General features: G+C 36.9%; 1 protein-coding gene across 4 annotated transcripts in view; it reads right to left on the reverse strand.

Annotated features, from left to right (window-relative positions):
• The window catches only part of Cfap54 (cilia and flagella associated protein 54), a 295409-nt gene that overhangs the window by 254327 nt on the left and 20491 nt on the right, over nucleotides 1-20591 (reverse strand). For 3 of the 4 annotated variants that reach the window (XR_009224446.1, XM_046419397.2, XM_046419399.2), the window contains exons 5-11: nucleotides 17114-17172; nucleotides 10392-10535; nucleotides 8504-8617; nucleotides 8282-8383; nucleotides 3648-3846; nucleotides 299-480; nucleotides 46-211 (exon numbers count right to left, since the gene is read on the reverse strand). Coding sequence is in view for 3 of the 4 variants with exons in the window: in XM_046419397.2 (XP_046275353.2) it covers nucleotides 46-211; nucleotides 299-480; nucleotides 3648-3846; nucleotides 8282-8383; nucleotides 8504-8617; nucleotides 10392-10535; nucleotides 17114-17172 (966 nt within the window). In the remaining variant the exon portion in view is untranslated. The remainder of the gene's footprint in view (nucleotides 1-45; nucleotides 212-298; nucleotides 481-3647; nucleotides 3847-8281; nucleotides 8384-8503; nucleotides 8618-10391; nucleotides 10536-17113; nucleotides 17173-20591) is intronic. The other variant, XM_058571287.1, reaches the window with a different exon arrangement.

Raw genomic sequence — 20591 nt, forward strand, 5'->3', positions numbered from 1 at the left:
TATCCAATAAAACTAAATTTTTCAAAAAGGTAAATAATGACTCACCATGTGAAACTACATGCTTTAAATAAATTTGAGCTGACTCTCCTTCTTTATAACTGTCCAAAGGAAGTATCAGACCTTTGTTTTTCTTTAGGTTGATTAGTGGTTCAATTGCAATCAGAAGAGTTAAATCCTTCTCTGCTTTCTTTGACTGTGGATCATCCTGCCTCTTAGAGAAGTACATCCCACAAGTTAAACAATAATCCAATGTCATTTTAACAAAACAAAAACAAATGAATGGTTTTGCATATATTACCTGGAGAAAATAAATAAGCTGCATAGCTAAAGATTCAAATAAACCCCATTCTTCATAAGTAAATGCTAATTTTATAAACTTTACAGCAGCATCCAGAGAAATAACATTTGTTCTTTCTATCATAAGCTCCGTAAGAGGTGTGTTGGGAAAACCAATCGTTCCACTTGGACCAATACTTGAAACTAGAAAAGGAAAGAGAGAGGTTTGAAAAAGCATCCTTGCAAAGAAATGTTGGCTAACATTAGCTATCAGACACTGCCAAGCGCTAGGAAACAATGTAAAGGAAAGGACACAATCCCTACCTTCACTGAGTTACACTCAAGAGGGCAAACAAGAAATCTAAGTGGGCAAAAACAGGCTGCTGCAGGGACAAACAGGAAGAGCAACCAACACAGGCTCGGCCAGGGAAATCTACCCAGAAGATGCATGGAGAGGCAAACAGAATTAACAACAGTGGACTCGCCAAGTGGGCAGCTAAGTGTGGACTGGAAACTCGAGAAGGAGATCTTTAATTGGGATATATAACTTGTAGAGTCACAATTACACATTCATCATAAATGGCAGGATCCACTGTAGGCATTGAATAGATGCAGAAGAAACGTCAAAATTTAAGAGAAGAGCAGAGGGAGAAATGGCACAAAGGAAAGTGGTTAGTGGGAAAAGAGCACTATAACAAAACTACCAAGAGTGAAGAGGAAAAGTGACCCTCGAATAAGCAATGAGGTTGTCCAGGACATTCTCTGTGGAGTGTTAGGGGCTGAAGTTTTCTGATACATAAATTTCAAGAAAAGAATTTAGAACAGTGAAAATAGCCAATTCCTTTAATAAATCTAACTGTACCAAGGAGAAAACATATAGTAAGGAAGCTTGAATGAGGAAGTGAGATAAAGTGATTGCCTGGAAGGAAATAACTGCCAGACAGAGAGGAAGAGGAGGAGGAACCGCCCTTCCTTGGAAAGGAAGATACAGAGGGGGCAATCATTAGGGTTTGAGTCAAGGAAATTCTCACCAAGAACTTGATTTTTTTTTTTAAGAGATAAGCCCTAAACTGGCACCAGAGGCTCTCTGCCTTCAGATGAGTGCACAGGCACACCACCACCACCACACACACACACACACACACCCCACACACACACATACAACCACACAGAGGCACATGTCGTACCACAGATGCACCACACATAAACACAATCTCCACCAACACCACACATGCAATTATATATATACACTCATGCCACACCACACACACAATGCACAATGTACACACGCCACATACAAATGACAGAATACATACACACCACTCATACAACCACACTCAGAATTATGCCATATCACACAAAACACATACACAAACCATGCTTTACACACATGCCACATCACACACAGCACACACAACACACATACGCATGACACATTCCACACACATGCATGGCAAATACACTACACACACCAACACAACACATTCTGCACACATACCACACACATATCTGCACACCCCACACCAACACACATATACACACCATGCCACATACACATATTCATACTACACACCACATACAAACCATACCAACACATCACACACACCTACATTACACACACCACACCAGACACACACACACACACCACATGTATGCCACAGGCATGCCAACACCACGAACACATGTACTGCATACACATATACACCATATGTATATACCACATAATACAACACACACTATATGTACATATCACACACATCACACACAATACACATCACAAATCACACACATGCCCCATACCACACTACACACATGTTCACCACATGCACATGCCACAGACATCCATACCACACACAATACACACATACATACTACACACACCAACAAACCTAACATACCACACACACATCACACACACAAATGGCACACACCACAAACACCTACTCTCAACACACATACACTCACATGCACAACAAACACACCACCACATACTTCACATGCAAACATACTACATACACATGCCACACACACCACACATCAACACCCCATATACACACACCACAGACTACACCAACACACATGACACACACAAATGCACACCATATACACAGTAATGAAATTTGTAGACACCTGGTAAAATTGATGAAATAAGGGAGAAAGCAAACAGACCAAGATCAGGAATGAAAAAGAGGACACCACTGCAGAGCTACAGAAATCAGGATCATAATGAGGTATTATGACTCTGACAAAAATTGTAAAATACTGGTTAAAATATAAAATTTTCAAGGGATAAATGGTATAAGATACCATTTATCAAACTGGTAAAAAAATTTAGAAAAAGAATGAAAATGAAAGCTGAATAATTTCATATTTATAAAAGAAATTGAATCCATAGTTAAAAACTTCCACAAAGGAAATTCCAAGTCCAGATGATTTTACCAGTAAATTCAACCAAACATTTGAGAAGAAATAACATCAATCTAGCACAAACTCTTCCACACAATAAAGGAAGAGAGCACAGTTCTCAACTCACTTTATGGGACCAACATGTTCTTGAGGGCCAAAACTAAAAATAACCTCATAAGAAATGAAAATCTCTCTCTTGAACAAATAAGCAAAAATGAAGTAAACACTAGCAAACAAATCAAGCAATATATAAAAAAGTCAAATCCTCACTTAGAAATTAGATCTATTCCAAAAATACAAGATAGCTAAAAATTAGACATTCAATGCAATTCACCATATTAATAGAAATAAAAGAGAAAGCCCTTTGGTCAACACAGTGAATCTTGATAAATACAGAAAAGACTTTTGATAAAATTCAACAAATATTCAAATAAAATAAAAATCAAATAATAAAAGACACTTGAAAAACCACAAATAAAAGAAACTTCTTTGATCTGAAAAGGCTCTCTATAAAAATTCTTTAGCAAATATCTTTACATCTTCTTTTTTCAGTGCTGGGGATTAAACCCAGGGCTTTACGCATGCTAGGCATGTGCTCTACCACTAAGTTACACCTCAGGTCCCAAGCAAATATTTTAACTAATGGTCAAATGCTGCAAATGTTCCATCTAAGATCAAAATTGAGACAAGGATGACTGAAGACACCACATCTTTCCCATGTGTTCACTGAAGATCCTAACCAGCGCAGGAGTCAAGACATGAAAGAAAAAAGAAGTTAAAAGATTAAAAATTGGAACTAAGGATATAATTTTATTATTGGAATTATCAATTGATTAAAGCAAGGTTGCTGAATTCAAGGTCAATATATAAAATGCATAAATTCTTTATCAGTTTCTCATAACTATCATGTTAAAATTTTTGTTAATCATGGCTACCATAAAATAGTATCTTAATATCTTATTTACTTATTAAAAGTTCTTTCCCAGCTATAAACAGTTCTGAGACAACATCACGAAGTTCCACTTCATCAGATACAACAGGACCAGTTTGTAGTATTCGCCTGTTTGGATCAGAAAGAGCCTCCAAGACAGCCAGAAAGCGGGATGCGGAGCTATCAAACATTTCATCTAACAGCCGGTCTGTGATGGTACGTGGCCACGGCAACTGGAATTAAAAAAATATACAGTCCATTGTACAAGGCAAACAAAATAATGTTCATTTATCTAACACTGAAAGACAAAGGTAGTTTAACAGTGCAATGGCTGCTTCTAGGGTTTCCATTTTTTGAGATGTCACTCAACTCCATTTAAGTTTATGTCATGCTGCTATTACATCAAGACTTTGCCATTTGTTTCTATGTTTGTGTTTCCAAGGTTGTTTATTTTGGTCTTTTTATTAAGGCAGCCTCATCTCCATACACCTTGTGGTACCTTAATTACAGCCTTAAGGGACCAATACGAAAATTTCGGTGGCCTATCACTTGGGTGCTTTTCTTAGATTCAAGACCAAATCTCCAGACATGCCATAGATCTGGGTAGGGCACTGTTTCTAAGCACTGCAGGAAATTCTAATGTAGAATGTCTCAAACTCAAATATTTTGTTTTTAAAGAGAGAGAGAGAGAGAATTTTTTAATATTTATTTTTTAGTTTTCGGCGGACACAACATCTTTGTTGGTATGTGGTGCTGAGGATCGAACCCGGGCCGCACGCATGCCAGGCGAGCGCTCTACCGCTTGAGCCACATCCCCAGCCCCTCAATCTCAAATTTGAAACAATGATTTACATAATAAGTAACTAGACCTGTGGTAGTTAACTTAAGGAAGAGCTGATCAGCTGTGTTCTCATAAGCTAGTGACTAGGCCTGAGTTCCCAGCCGCTCTGCTCTGTACTGCCTTGGAATGGCTTCACCGCCTGCAGATGGCCCACCTCCACACTTTATTTTATCTGACAAATGGCCTGTTCTCTGCATTTAGGTTGCCTGGAAGTTAAGACCAGTAGCTCTAGTTGGCATTTCTAGAATCCATATTCAGGTAAAATACCAACCATATTTTTCATAATTCTCTTGGGGGGGGGGGGTTGTTGTTTGTTTATTTTGGTTTTTTTTTTCCTCTTCTTGAGGCTTTGGACTATTTCCGCCCAAACATCAGCTTCCCAGCTTCAGCTTCTCTAAAAACTCAATAAAACTTGACCTCCATGCTTTGCCCTTTCTTTCCTTATAAAGAAAGGAAAGGGCTTCTTCTAAGATTTGTATTGTAGATTAAAGCAGAGCTTTCAAGTATATATATTCGAAAAGCACAGTGAACTTTCTAATAATTAGAAGTATTCAAAATGAAACCAGTTTTTCACCAGTTGGTGAAAAGAATAAATTTGTTCACAAAAATATAATAGAAAATAAGCAAAAATAGGAATAGAACATTTATCAGAACTATAGACAAAAACTAAGTAAAATATTTTAAAATAGAAATATTTATAATATCTATAAAAATGTAAATATAAATGTAAATATAAAATATAAAGCTGAAGCAATAAAAATAATGGATTGTCAAGTATGACAAATGAAATATGAATTTCTATAAAAATAATAAGTTAATGAGTCCATTCAAATATATCTTAGAGTAAAATATCTAGTAGATCAATAGATTGAAAGAAATCATTAAAAAGGAGATAAAAAGAGTAAACACATTTGTAAGCGAAAGGATCAAAGAAATAAGGTTAAAATGACAAGGCATTCAATTGTATAACTGAATTATCCAAACACATTTAAATTTGCTAACTGATTTAATAAAAAAAAGTTCCAACAAGTAATATCAAAATAATAATACCTTGCAATAAAATTGGTACATGCAAGTTACCACTTTGAAAATAAGAGTACCCATATTGGAAACACTTTGGCACTATATGCCAAGAGAAATAAAAATATTTGTATGCCTTGATTCAGAAATTCTACATTTTAAATTTTATCCATAAGAAATAAAAGAAAGAAAAAATAGCATTCCTGAAGATGTAAGTTACATCAATATTTATAATAATAAAAATTGGAAATAACTAAAGTAATAGCAGTAAAAAATAGACAATTTGGGTTACAATCTACTGCTTAGGATATATTATACAACCTTTCAAAATGTTAGAATGGATGAGAGTCTAAATGACACAACCCACATAGTCCATTCCACCTCTAAATGCTGTGGTCTCCATGAATCTACTCCATGAGATATACTATGCTAACTCTCCAACATACTACACCTCCCCCACTTGAAATCCACTTCTTGTCCCCAACTAACTTTGCTTACTTTGGCCTCAAAACTATGATCATGCTCTGCTTCTTTACTCAGAATGTTCTCTTCTCCTTTTCCAAGACCATTCAAAAAGCCAAGACTGTGACTTAGTCTTTTCAGTATTGCACTATACTTAAAAACACAGGTATTCAACACATGATGGTTGAATGCATGAGTGAATAATAAATAAACAAGCATAATAGCTAATATTTACTGAAGACCTACTGTGTGCAGGAATAATTTTATGTATAAGTCATTTAGTCCCCACCACCATTATTTTCTTCTTAAAACTTGTCACAAGATATAATTTTGTTTATGTATTATATAGTTTCTCCACTAAAATGTAATCTCACCTATCTTGCTCACATAGCAGATATTTTTAAAATTTTTATTGAATGAATCACTAAATGTTTCATCTTTAGGAGTCTGAATTAGTAGTTCTTCAAAAAAATATTTTGAAAGTCAAAATAATTTATTGTGAGAAAAGAAATGAATTACAAACAGAAGTATTCTCAAAAATAGATGTAAGGTATATTGAAATTTCTTTATTTTTGTGAAAACATAATAAAATAATTTCATACTTATAAAAGTAGGACATTCTGCAATACATGTCAAGGTAATATGACATTATTTTTAAAAGGGCTAATCTCTGTTAGCTAATCTCTGTCAAAACTACCCACTAAACAATTATAATTGTTTTCTAAAAAAAAACATAGCACCAGAATTTCTCATAGCACAATCATCTTGAAGGAAACCAGGAATAAATGAGCCTTTAATGTAATTTAAATGGAATTTTATACATTTTTCTTTGAAAGTTTATTTTATTTTACTATCAGGATGACTGTAAGTCCTAATGTGCTAAGTCATGACAATCTTGATGACAATATTGAATTTTGGTTTGCTGAGAGGAAAAAAAATACGCCCTACCCTCTCACAAAAACAACAGCATTATTATTTAACAATACCAGCAGTTCATTCAAGGCAACTATGATTTGTTAAGTTATCACTGTCACCAGTTACATACCATTGATCAGTATGGGACAGGATTTTAAAGGAATATATGATATGTACTTCTAGGCTGGGTATTCAATATAGAAACACTAAAATCACATTCAAACAGTACCATGTTCAAATATCGGTACTTAATTATCTTGATTTCTTTAAAAGAAGAAAAAGAATATTTTCTAAATGTCATAAGAAAAACTGAGGAGAAACAGCCCAGTTCTTGGAGCAGTGAGACAATACTGGACTGAGACACAGATTTTCATTGTAGTTCTTTCTGCCAGCAGTTAGCGTGTAAGGTTGAGCCAGTAATTTAATTATTCCAAGCTTCATTTTAATCATCCATAGCAGAAAAGAGCTGAATTAGGTGATTTCCCAAGTCCCCTCCAGGTTCTGAGACTCAGTAACTCTTCTCTTGAAAACTACTCATCTTCTTCCCCCTCATTTTCATTTTCAGTCCCAGAAGAGAGTTGGTGGCCATATAAGACAGTAAGGGACAACTTCCAAGAGATACCAAACTGGACCTTGAATCATATGGAGCTCAGAAAGGCAAAGGGGGGCGGGGACCCCCACAAGGCATAACTTCATCTCACTCCCTCCCCTGTGACAGTCCCTAGTGCTATTTGCCAAAGATACACGTTTTTGGTAGGGGCTGTGTGACTAGTTGTGACATGAAAGAAAAGGCTCAAGTCACTTCCATGCAGAGCATCATGACCCAGGCAGGATCTTCCAGAGCTCCCTTCCAGATCAACAATTTTATAAATGAGTGCTGCTGCTCAGCCTGGCCCTGAGCAGCTGCCAGAAGTTCAGAGCCCTGATAACTCTACCAGTATCAGGCTCCAGGGGGAAATCACCTGTTTTAAGCCACCTAAGGTGTGAGGCCTGTTTTCTGCTGCAGTATAACCTAGTTCCTGAACGCTCCCAAAGGAAAACCCGAAAGCGATTAGAATGGATGCCTCTTCCTTCTGTCTTCAAAGCACACTAAACCAACACTAAGCAGTCAAAGCAAGGGCCCATGCAGACCAAGTCAGAAGCCTGCTCATTTGCAAGACCCTGTTCATTCACACCTTTCCCAGGCTCTCCCTTACCCTCTCATCTTAACATTGCAAAACCAGGATTGTGCTAAGGAATGAAAAACATTTTAGAGAAAGGAAGACAGTGAAGCCATATCTAAGGTGGGAAAACATTCTTCTCACTATTTGCCTATTGGTGCAGAGAATCTAGGGCAGGATTTAATCACTGATGACTATTAGAAAATACAGAATAATAATACAAATGCACTGCAAAAAGAGTCTTAAATAGAGAAGAATTTTTAGACTTACACTTTGAGCTTCCTTTAGATTAAGTCTTATCTTTGGTCTAAAGATAGTTTTGACTTTTCTTCTAGATTCAAATACTCCTCTTTTGAAGATCATCACCGCCATCTGCCTCCAACAGAAGAATATATGAAGTAATCATGGGACACATTTCTTCACGACTACTATTAAGTACCTAATCAACTGTGAAGTGCAGTAAATTTCTTTTATTTCATGAAATTTTTATACCTTTATTGTAGCCTCTCTAAAATATCTTTTGGATTCATCCTGTGATTGTGAAGAACTCATTAATTCCAGTTGCCTTAACTCATCAATTTTAGCTAATCCACGCCGAGCAAATGCCTGTGCGCAATGAAAATAAATTCAGTCCATAATAAGTTAGAACACAGTGATTAAAAATGTATGAAGATAATATGTTTTGTCATCCTAGACACTTGATTTAATCTGTGAATTAAACTGCAGGCTGCTGCTGACTCCTGGTAATACAGTAGCTATCCAGTCTATCATTTTCTTTAAGTACCACTAAACTCTACAGGTCTAAACTTATAAACTGTCACACAGGCTAAATTTATAAATCATGAAGTTCAAAAAAAGCTAAAATAAAGGTAAGATAGTACCTTCAGATTGTCATTTCCTTGGCATTACTTACACACACACACACACACACACACACACACACACACACAACCATCCTCAGGTTCTCTTCTCAAATCCTAACCTTCCTATTATAACATACTGTATAATCTATTCAATCGTTCACACTGTCCACTATATTGTGAGGTCCTTAAAGGTCTCATTCATTTTGCACCCCAATACCCAGGATACAGGGAGTACTGAATAAATATCTGAGGAAGGGAAGGTGGGAAGAAAGTAGTCTTATCTAATCATGTCACCAATTTATAATTCTCTAGAGAGAATAACAAGAGTTTAAAAGAGATGTTAGAGTTCAATAATAAGCATTCATGCCAATTATTTTAACATTTCTTTGCAATATTTTATTCGTAATTTATGATTTTTAATGAAGATGCTTCCAGACCAACTGCATATTTACATGCATGGAGGGTTAAATTCTTCAATTAGCAAGAATTCCAGCAGCCATCAAATGATCAAAACTCCACAAATGTTTCATTCCCTGATAATGTTAATATCTATAGAACAAAATGTGCCACCCCTGGTATACTAAAGATAACTATCCATGTATGGTGAATAGTTTCTAGAATGTATCCTGGGCTATAAAAGTTCCCCATGAGGGTTGAATTAGTCTATTCTTCTGCCCTGAGGCCACTGCCTTCCAACACTTCAGAATTAGTCCAGGTGGGAAAAACTAATGTAAAGAAACCTTCAGTTAAGCCAGATGATTTATTTGTGGTTGTGAACAGAATACAAGCAGGTATTTGTGCAGCTCTGAGGGCTGTGTCCTGCATAAGACTTCCAGACCAAGCTATTGAATAAGGACTGAGAGCTCCCGCGTACACTCTTGGCCCAGAGGCAGGGGTGCCTGTTTCCAGTTTTCACCAAGATCTGGCCCAGTAACCAACTCAATACCAAATACTATAGAAAAATTGACCTCCCTCCCCCCATGGTGCTGGGGACGGAACTCACAGCCTCAAGAGTGCTAAGCATGCACTCCACCACTGAGCTACACCCCCTTTTTACTGTACACAGAGATACTGCAGGAGCCAATGGAAGCCCCTGCTGAGGTAAGTTGCATTTCAAGTACAAAGAAAAAAAAAAACAGAATGTAATAACAGCGGCTGGAAGCAGAGGAGACGCAATGTAAAACAGGTGGTACCGAATACAAAGCTAAACAGGAAAGGACTTACATGTGTGAACAAAAGGAGGAAAGAAAGATACTAGAAATTATTTTCAGAAGACAGGTGAAGAGGGTGGAAGTTAATTGAGCATAAAGGAAAGAGCAGAAAGTACAGCAGGAAATCAACAGCATGGAACGGCCACGCAGACTGCTTCAAATAAAGGCTGGAACTGATGCCCTGGCTTCATTTCAATTCTTTGGTTGTTTTTGTCTTGTTTTGTTTTCTTGAGGGCATCCCAAAGAAGAAAATGCCAAATAAGCTGTATTTCAAATGTCAGAACCACCAGAATTTAAGTCACCTACCTCCCCATGGACACCCCCTTGGCAGTCATAGTAGCACTGGCAGACAGCGGTGTAAAGGGTGGCTCTCCATGTCAAGTACCTGACCGACAGGAGCGAGACCGAGGACTCCATACACATGCTGGCCCACAGCAGGTATTCCAAGGCCTGGGAAACAAAGGGCACAATTGAATTTATGGCCATTTTAATGATGATTCTGCTGAATATCACCAAATTCTAAGTGGTGAGCAGAAGGTGCTGACGACTTAAACCAAAAAATACCATTAACAGTGAGTCAAGAGAAAACCAATATTAAAGAATAATTCAGAGAACTCAGGATCTCAAGATAGCCATTTTGGAACATGTTTCTTAGCTCCTAAACTCAACCTGTGAGTCCAGCTCATTTTTCTTAAAATGTATCAAGAGCCAACATTAGTCCAGGAGTTCCCTCCAAGGATACAATTGTTATTGGCTGGCCTGGAACCAGGATCTTATTCTAGTATAGGAAGATAAAGAAAATAGGAAAGGCTGGGATTCAGCGATGCTTAGGAGAAACAAAAATTAAGATCAAATAAATCGGGCTGGGGATGTGGCTCAAGCAGTAGCGCGCTCGCTTGGCATGCGTGCGGCCCGGGTTCGATCCTCAGCACCACATACAAACAAAGATGTTGTGTCCGCCGAAAACTAGAAAATAAATATTAAAAAAACAAAAATTAAAAAAAAAAAGATCAAATAAATCTGGGTTCCAGTCCCAATTTTACCTCTCCTGATCACAACACAGCAGAGCTATTATGGAGAAAGAGATGAATACGTACTAGTATGGTATTTGGCATGTTGCAAGCATTCTGCTTATTACCAACATAATTATTTCAAAGGTACAATTTGAAACATAATCGTGGGAGAAGGATCACAAGGCTACTGCTCTGTCCATAGGAACATACATAACAGCTTCTGATGCTCTTCTAGCTGAATGGCTTTTCCCTACAAATCCACTGGTTAATTCTTCCTTGACAAATTCTTCTCACAAACGCTTGATAGGGAAACACTATGACTGTGATCTTTACCCTTTCTTCAAAAAGATTCCAAAAGCTCAAAGGTTTACTGGATTACATTGTTTTTCACTTGATTTAATATAAGAAAGGAAATGTGGTTTCTGCTCCACATATTATTATAAGAAATATTACTGGGGTAAAAATAAGAATCTGTTGAGTTAAATGTGTCAGAATCTCAAATTCTAAATTCTATCCATGAGTATTCCAGCCCTCACCAAGTAGGTGACGACCTGTCTCCCTGGACTCTTAGGATACCTCCTGTGTTTACATATTATGTGTATACATATTATCCACATAAATTTCTATGCACATATGTACAGATTAATTATCTCTGATCCAAAACGCTGGGAGCAGAACTGCTTTGGATTTTGGATATCTTCTCATTTTGGAATATTTGCATTATAATAATGAAATATTTGGGAGATGGGACCCAAGACTAAACACGAAACTTATTTATGTTTCATATACACTTTACATGCATAGTCTGAAGGTAATTTCACACATTATATTTACTGCATCTAAATATATTTGACCCATCACATGAGATCAGATATGAAGTTTTCCACTTGTGGCATCCTGTTGGTGCTCAGAAGTTTTAGATTTAGAAGGATTTTGGATTTTCAGATTAGGGATGTTTATCTGAATCACACATCATATCCAATTGCATTAACATTACATGTGTGACTCCAAAATTAAACTGTGATCTCTTTGAGAACTGGAACAGTGCCTTATTTATTTTTATATCAGCAGTACCTGGAATATGGCCAGGTACATAGCAGATATTCTCAAGTATTATTAAATGAATTCCATAAACAACCTCGAAGTCAACAGAACCAGTCACAGGAGAGCTGACAAGTATCCTGGATTCTTGAATAATGATAATAAATTTGTACAACAGAATAAAGCCTCTCTTCCAAAAACCAAGTAGATCTTCAGTAGTTGAGGAAATATTTTTTAAAAATATATCTGTAGTGGGTCAATGACCCACCTTGAAAAGGTAAATCATTGACATCCTTCAGCTTCACATGCATAAAGCAAAACTACCAGCTTGGCAGGATTGTTTAGTAGTTAAAAGTAAACTTAAAATCACCAATAATATTTAGACCCCACTATCATCTTTGAGTCCTCAAAGACAGGGTCTATAATGTATACACAAGTAGCTCAGCAGAAATCCAAGGGAAAGAAGGCTGAAAAGGCAGAATTCCCCACAGTCTGGGCAGTTTTGATTCCAAAGGAAAGAAACTATAGGAAGCAGATCAGAGTTTGACAACAAATTATAATATTCTTTGCTCTTCCCTGGAATCTCTCACTAGCATGTAAATTCACTTAGGAAAGGACCTTGTCTGTCTTGTTCACTACTGTAGCCCCTGCCCCTTGTACTTTAGCTGGTAGATAACAGATAGGTAGTAGTTGTTTGTTGACTGATCAACGAACCTACATTGAAAAGTTTCAGTTCATGATGCTAAATGTGGAGTCAACCAATCATAGATTCAAAGAGATGAAAGCCACTCTATACCTCTCCCCCACCAACATCGCCCCACAACTCCCTTTCCTGAGAGCTCCTGTGTCCATTAACAAGGAACCCACCACATGGTGGCAGAAGACAGTTTTCAAAATGAAAAGTACTTCCATAAACTAAAAGAAAATCCACCTTGATAAACCTCCAGTTATGACTTCAGGAACAATCCCAAATAATCCAAAACCTAACTGCCAAAGTACAGCCTTCCAAGAATCTGAAAACACCTAAGCAACCTGCTCTCTCCTCCAGATCTCTCTCCAGGATAAATTCCTGAATATTTCCAGACCTCCCTTCTCCAACGTAGTTAGTCTTCGGGAGCTTCGCTCCAGGTATTCAATGCCCACTTTTAAGGGTATGACTAGACCACAGGATGGTAAAAAGATTCAGCCCTGATCCTGGATAAGTCAGCCTGAGTTTACCTTGAACTGATGAAAAATTCACAGTCCTCACACCTCTTGAACTTTTTCACATCCACTGTTCCCTCACTGCCCCTATTTGGATTTTTGCATTTGAATCATTGTGGCTGGGGTTGGAGGTATAAGATTAAGCCATGTATAAATTACCCCCTACAAATCCACATGTCTTTCCAAAATCCCTCAAAGCTCCTGGTATTAGAAATTTCACATTTCAAAATAAAAATAGCTTCAGCTAACAGTTGTTCATATTGTATTCGGATTTGTCTTTAGAATAAGAATTAAAGAAAATCACAGATTTTCATGCCAGAAGGAACTTTAAATTTAATCTAATCCGATTCCAAGAGGCTAAACTGCTTCTAAGCAAGAGAACCAGGACTGGAATTGAGGACTTTGAAGTCCCAAGTGCAACATTCTTTCCACTACATACAGCAGCTGTGACAAAGGGGAGAAGCTCACCAAAAACCACTTGGAGTCCTAAAAACTCTTTCAAGTTTGAAGATTAAAAGTCATTTCCCAAAATAGGCTGGGTGCAGTAGTGCATGCCTATCATTCCAGTGGCTCTGGAGGCTGAGGCAGGAGGATCACGAGTTCAAAGCCAGCCTCAGCAACGGTGAGACACTAGGCAACTTAGTCTCTAAATAAATAAATAAAATACAAAATAGGGCTGGGATATAGCTCAGTGGTCCAGTCCTCCTGAGTTCAATCCCTGGTACCCAAAGAGAAAAATTAATTTCTCAAAATGACTTAATTTGTGACATTTTTTTCTTATCCCTAAAAGCTAGAAATAATTATTTCTATTAATAGAAATAATTGGGATACATAAAGACTATTCTCTGTATACAAAAAAATACTTTAAAACCCAAGTTATATTCACATCCCAAACTTGAAACCAAGCAAGAGCATGTTTCGGTTATCAGTAAGGGAAAACACACACACACACACACACACACACACACATCAATCAGGTTAGCCACAAGATGGCACTGCAGACTTACTTATATCAATTTATATTTGAGGAAAATGAGAGTGAAGTAATTTCAAAGTTGATTTGGAGTTTGTGCAACGGTGTGTGGAATAACTTGACAATTACTGTTCAAGCCAAATACTTCACCAAACTATTTCAGTTTTATAGTAAAATGAAACAGAAATAAAGAGGGTTTTTTTTTAGAATGAAATGATTCTATGTATTCTTTAATGTTTGCCAAGTACATATACAGTTTGTTTTAAATGCCAGAAGAGAATCAAGATTGTTCTATAAACAAAAGCAAAGTTGTCGTATGTATTTATGGTAAAGGGTTTCATTAAAATAAAATCCCTATATTCTTTAAGCTTACATTGGTGCCCTGCCTCAGCACTAAATTGAGTTCCAACTGGGGAAAAGCCCCTGGTTAGTCCAAGTCTTCAGGATCACTTTGAGAATTGAGGGTAATATTTTTAAAAATAAAAAATAAATAAACCTCCCAAACAGTTACCCCACTTAAGCAGGTAAACCTAATGGAAAGGATTGTGACAGGATTCAATTTAGCAAACAGACATGCATTATTTGAAAGGTGACGAATGCTAGTATAGTGTGACATTGGTTCTGGCCTCAGCACCCCTCTAACTAGATGTGTGACCTTGAACAAATTAAGCTTTCCATTAAATTAAGATGGAGGTAATAACAGCTCCTTTCTCAAAGTGGCATCTGAGGATTAGATAATGTATGCAAGTGCTCAGCATACCAGATGGTAGGCACTCATTCAACAGATGATGATGACGGTGGTGGTCGTGGAAGTGGTGACAGTCCCACCTAATCTTAGACTGTGGTATTACTATGAAGGCAAAGCCTTCACACAGTACCTGGTATAGAGTATGGACTTGGTAATAACAGAGGGTAACCATAATGCCTAGATATATAAATGGAAGTTTAAATTGCTTTGGAATGACACTAAGAATAGCCTGGTCTGGTTTTCATCTATTTTAGGCTATAAAAGATTTGAACTCTAAAGTCACTACAGAGTTAGTGTCCCTGAGACCAGGAGGTCTCTGATGCAGTGGAACCTCACAAGGTTTGACTCCATTAAGTGAGCCCATTAAAGCCCATTTATAGATTAGTGTCCAGTTATCAGAGAAAACATTCAGCCTTTGGTTTTGCTGTCATGTATAACTGATTAGAACAAAAAAAAATTTTTTTAAATTTAAAGCCCATTTATAGTTTCAGCCCAGGAATCAATTTAGCAACCAGAGTTTGGAAATTTCTGGGTGAAAAGTATTAATTTCCTTGAAACCTGCTGTATTGAACAAACTGAAAGAATTTCATCCTGACCTTCAACTACCAACTGTACAGCCACTCCCCACCCCAAAATTCTTGCATGTCTCACTTTCCCCACTCCCCTCCTACAAGACTGGAACCATACGCCTGACCTCCTCCACTTATTTGTTCAGACACAATCAAGTTACATGAGAGAGGAAATGTCTTACATAGGTTATAAATAAGAAATTATTTTAAGATGATTTTCACATTAAGTTAAAATTCTCTCAACATTAATAAGTACAAACACTAACAGTCAAATGTTGGCACAGATGTCTCTGCCCCTTCAAAGTTTTGGCAAGCAAACACCAGAGCAGACCAAACTATGAAGGCTTCTGTGAAGCAGTATTTGTTGCTACAGCAAGTGCAACAGAAGTGTACAAATTCTTTTTAGGAACTCAACTGGAACTAAATATGGAATTGCTCAAATAATCTGTAGGCCAAATTTATATTATACTGTGGGACAGTATTCCCTCAGTTTAATTCACACTCAAAATGCTGGCCCAGAGTTTGTTCAAGTGACTGTCAGTAATAAAGTTCTTCTCAACTCAAGGAACAAAATGGAAAGAAAACATACCATTCATGTTATCTATTGAGCATACAAATATCTTGCTTCCATTTTTATTTTTTTAAGTGTTATTGACTTTTAAGATATTTGTCTGTTTTGAAGAATTAAGGGGAAAAAAAGGTATCTCTCCTGTGTGTTAGAATATTCAGGATAAGCTTTCACAAGCAATAAGGGAAAATAAAGTAGTAATGTTTCAGACGCCAACAGCAGCTCCAGCAGGGTCTCCATGGGAGTATATTCACCCTTCTTGGCCTACATTCCAAATGACTAGAAAATGAATGCAGAAAATATACATGTCTCCTGCCGACGAAAGTGCACCAACATTTCAGGGAAATGAACAGAAATGTCAGCAACTTCCTCAAGCTAAAACTGAGCACTGAGGACTGGTAAGTGAGAAACTTATTATAAAATTAAGTCTCCTTGCCCTCCTTTAGGTTTTTGTTCACTCAAGTAGCATGTGGGCTATAAGTAAAGTCCAAGAACCATATAATATAAATAGAGTAGCCAGAGTTTATCATCTAAACCAGGACACTTATAAGATTGAACAGGGGTGCTATTAATAATTACTTCAGGACTAGCATAAATAGGACTGTCCCAAGGAAGCCCAAGGGGATGGTCTCCTTGTTCAGTATCAAGTATGACAAGTTAAGACTGTCTAGCAGCCATGGAGACACTGGAGAATACCTATCAATTTTAGGAATGACCTTTCTTTTCATGAATTACTCTATTGTCCACATTTTTATTGATTAATATTAAAGTAAAACAAAGACTAATAAACCATATAACATATGTATTCACTAAATTATATTAATTCTTTGTTTTATATTCAATATATGGTATGGTGAAAGCCTTAAGAAAAATAGGAAGTAAAGGGAAAATACTTTGTTAGGACATTTCATACCTTGGAGGACTGACCTACGATCATCAGTTTCCTGCAAATGGTGTAAATATAAATGGTGCCTAGGTGGAAAAAAAAATTATGTTAACTTATTTTATACTCAAATAATGGAAATCGTATATTATAACTTCTGTGGTTTAATAAGTCTGTAGTCCCCAAAAGAAACAATCTCATGAGAAAGTCTAAAACTGTAGAGTTAATAATCATCATAATTTTTCTTGTCACTTATAGACAAAAATCATGAAAATAACTAATATGGCCATATTTAAAATATCTTGACACAGGAATCTTTTAGTCTCATTTTTGAAGGCAATTCAGATTTTGAAATATACTAAACAAAAGAATAGTAGCATAAATAATGTAGACTGTGCTTTTATTAATTCATGTAAAATGTTACTGTTTCCCCTGGTTTCCTTATGATTGAAAAACTAAAGATTTATCTCCAAATAAAATTAGAATGCATATTTAATCAACATGGCACAATACTCAACAAGGGAACTCATAATAATTTAAAAGTCATATAACAGTCTACATTATATTCATTTGCAGTCTCACAGACATTTATCCCATTCTAAAGATATGTCTTATAAACAGGCTAATGAAAAATATCATTTCATTAAAGTATGATTTTATATCAGACCACCAAGAGAGAAGGCTGGTACAGGGTTGGAAGGAGTGGGGGACATCACCATACATTCTTCTGTACATCAAAGCCAAAGATGCTATAAACATGCCCAAAAGATGGCAACATGTTTAAAAAGGCATGCAGTTATGACAAGTAGTCTAAATATTTTCCATAAAAACCATCAACATTCAACCATTAGGAATCCTATGTTCATGTTTAAATTTTAAAAAACTTCTGAGAAAACAGCATCTGCTCCAAAACATATTCCTTGATTAAAATATACCTGTAAGTAGAACAAACATTATTTAATCAAATCAGCAGCAAATATGCTGAATATAATCTAAAATACTTATAATATCTTAAACATCATAGAAAATGCAACTGGTCCTTAACATTCCAGGACTCAGAAACGAAATGTGGCTGTGCCCATGATAGGTATTTATTTATTTTACCTAAGCCCCCCTAGGAAAGAAATACATGGCTACTAACAGCTCAAGCCCCAAATGATTATCTCAATGTGGCTTTATTGACCAATAATTTTAATTTTTCTAAGGGAAGAGCTCTCCAGACTCCATGCCCACAACCCAACCAGCCCAGCCCAAGGTCAGTCATTCTACTTTTAATCTTTAAAAATAAAACTGCATTAATTGTTTTTCTTTCTAGGGGGGAAAAAAGTCATCATGTAAGGCTAGGCACAGGAAACATATGCCTCCCCTCAAAACATGGGATTCAGGTGTAAGCCAGGAGCCTGAATAAACACGAGAAACTAGGGAACTTAAGGAGCTTGCCTTCCAAGAATGACAAGGGCCCTCTGTATCCCCAGCCTCATGGCTGCTGACTATAACTGAGTTCTTCTTTAATAATTCAGGATCTTGGCCTGACTCGCAAATTCTCACTGCAGAAGCCAGAGGAGTAAGTGGTATAGGATAGAAAAGAGACCAAACTTTATGATCTCAGGGTATCTCTGGAAGTTGGTTTTGTTTTGTTCTGTTTTATTTTGCACCAAATCCCTAAAATGAGTTATTGCCTGATCCTGTGACTCCTTTTCACCAAAAATGGCCACCATGAAAATAATCTGAGTCTAAATTTGTTGGGTTCAGGTTAGTTGAAAAGTAAAATATTATCCAATATTCGTACCCTTCCTCAAATTTCATAAACAATCAGGATTGATTAAATATCTTAAGAAACCAAGGCTATGTATATATAATAGTTGATTAAAAGTAAATGGAGTAACTTGTCTCAGGAAAAAGGTTATCAAATGTGTTTGACATTTTCAGTTAAACATATTTTTGACTACTTAAATTCTAAATTGTCAATACTTTAAGGTCTATGCAGTTGCTAATCCCTAAATTGGAATAGCCTTTCCCCAAATATCAAGTAATTTACTCCCCAAATTCCTTCAGGCCTTCAACTATTACCTGGGGAGACCTCCCCTGACCATGCTATTTAAAATCATAGCTCAGCCCCCAGTCACCTCTATCTTACCTTTGTTTTTCTCTATAGTACGATCACCATCTAACACTATTTAGTTTTGATTTATCATTTCCCTGCAGTAGAAGCAAGCATAGGAATGGAGCTTTCATCTGTTGTCCCCTCCTGTGTCCCTAGCACATAGGACAATGCCTGGTTTATGGGAGGTACTCAGTGAATTTCAGATGAATACATTAAAACAGGGACAGTAGTGAGTACAAATAAAAAGCAGTATGTATATCTCCCAAAACCCAGAAATCACACTCATGGGCATAGATCCCAGAAGACTCTTCACATGGGTCTATAAAAGGACAAGTGCAAGGTATTCATTGCAGAATTATTTGTGGTAGGGCAAACCAGGTGCCCATCCCGAGGGGTGTATGAATACCTGGAATACAATTCAACAGGGAGAATTCACAAATTAGATTTACATGTAGGAATCTGGATAGATTCTAAAACCATCCTGGGCAAAACTGAGGAAAAAGAATAGTCTAGGCCACAATACTACATGTGTAAATAAAAATCACACTAAGGAAAGAATATAGAAGATACAGAAATCATTTAATCTTCTAGTAAAAGGCTTTCAGGGATTTGTTTGCTTGTGTCTGATCTGATCTTAAAAGGACTAAAGATAGGGATTCATGCTGCCTACCTCTCCAGCAGGCCAATGATAGGGCTTCTCACCACCTTTTGAGCGCTGGATCGCTGCTCCTGCTCCTTGGTCCCTGCCAAGATCTGAGTAATTTGGGTAGAGAGATGGCAGCGGCAAACAAGAGAACCATTGATCCTCTTGAGGATGATTAGGCACAAAAGCTTAATAATCACTGGGCCAAAAAAAAAATCTGATCCAAGTTGGCCTCATCTCTGGGAGCAAATGTGAAGTGTAATTTAAATCAAAATGTCAAAACATGATTTGGAATGGGTGAGGAAGGAAGAGGCTATGAGATACACTTTCAGTTGCCATGGAATGAGGGAAAATCCAATATATTTTCTTCAGAGTTATTTTGCCCTGGTCTTACACACATCAAACACACTGTCACTGTTATTTTTTATTCAATAATATATTATCCAACAACACAACACACACACACACACACAATTCAGAGAACAATATATAGTAAGCGACCCAATGTAACTTTAGAGAAAAACAAATGTTACTTTTTTATAGCTAAGATTCACTTCTTTGCACACAAATGTAATATATATATTTGTGGGGGGGGGGGTCTCAGAGCTCCTCACTAATAAACAATTAGGGGGAGAAGTTGCTTTACAGAAAGCCAAAGCTACTAGCCAAGGTCTTTGAGGAGAAGACCAACAAAGGATGATGGTTACAATCACTCTAACCTGCTGTGACCACTTGATCTCTCCTCTACTTAGATCTTACAC

The sequence above is a fragment of the Marmota monax genome, unplaced genomic scaffold, assembly GCF_021218885.2.
Source record: "Marmota monax isolate L192 unplaced genomic scaffold, Marmota_monax_Labrador192_F-V1.1 WCK01_AAM20220418_F8-fsc00036, whole genome shotgun sequence".
NCBI classification, from domain to species: Eukaryota; Metazoa; Chordata; class Mammalia; order Rodentia; family Sciuridae; genus Marmota; species Marmota monax.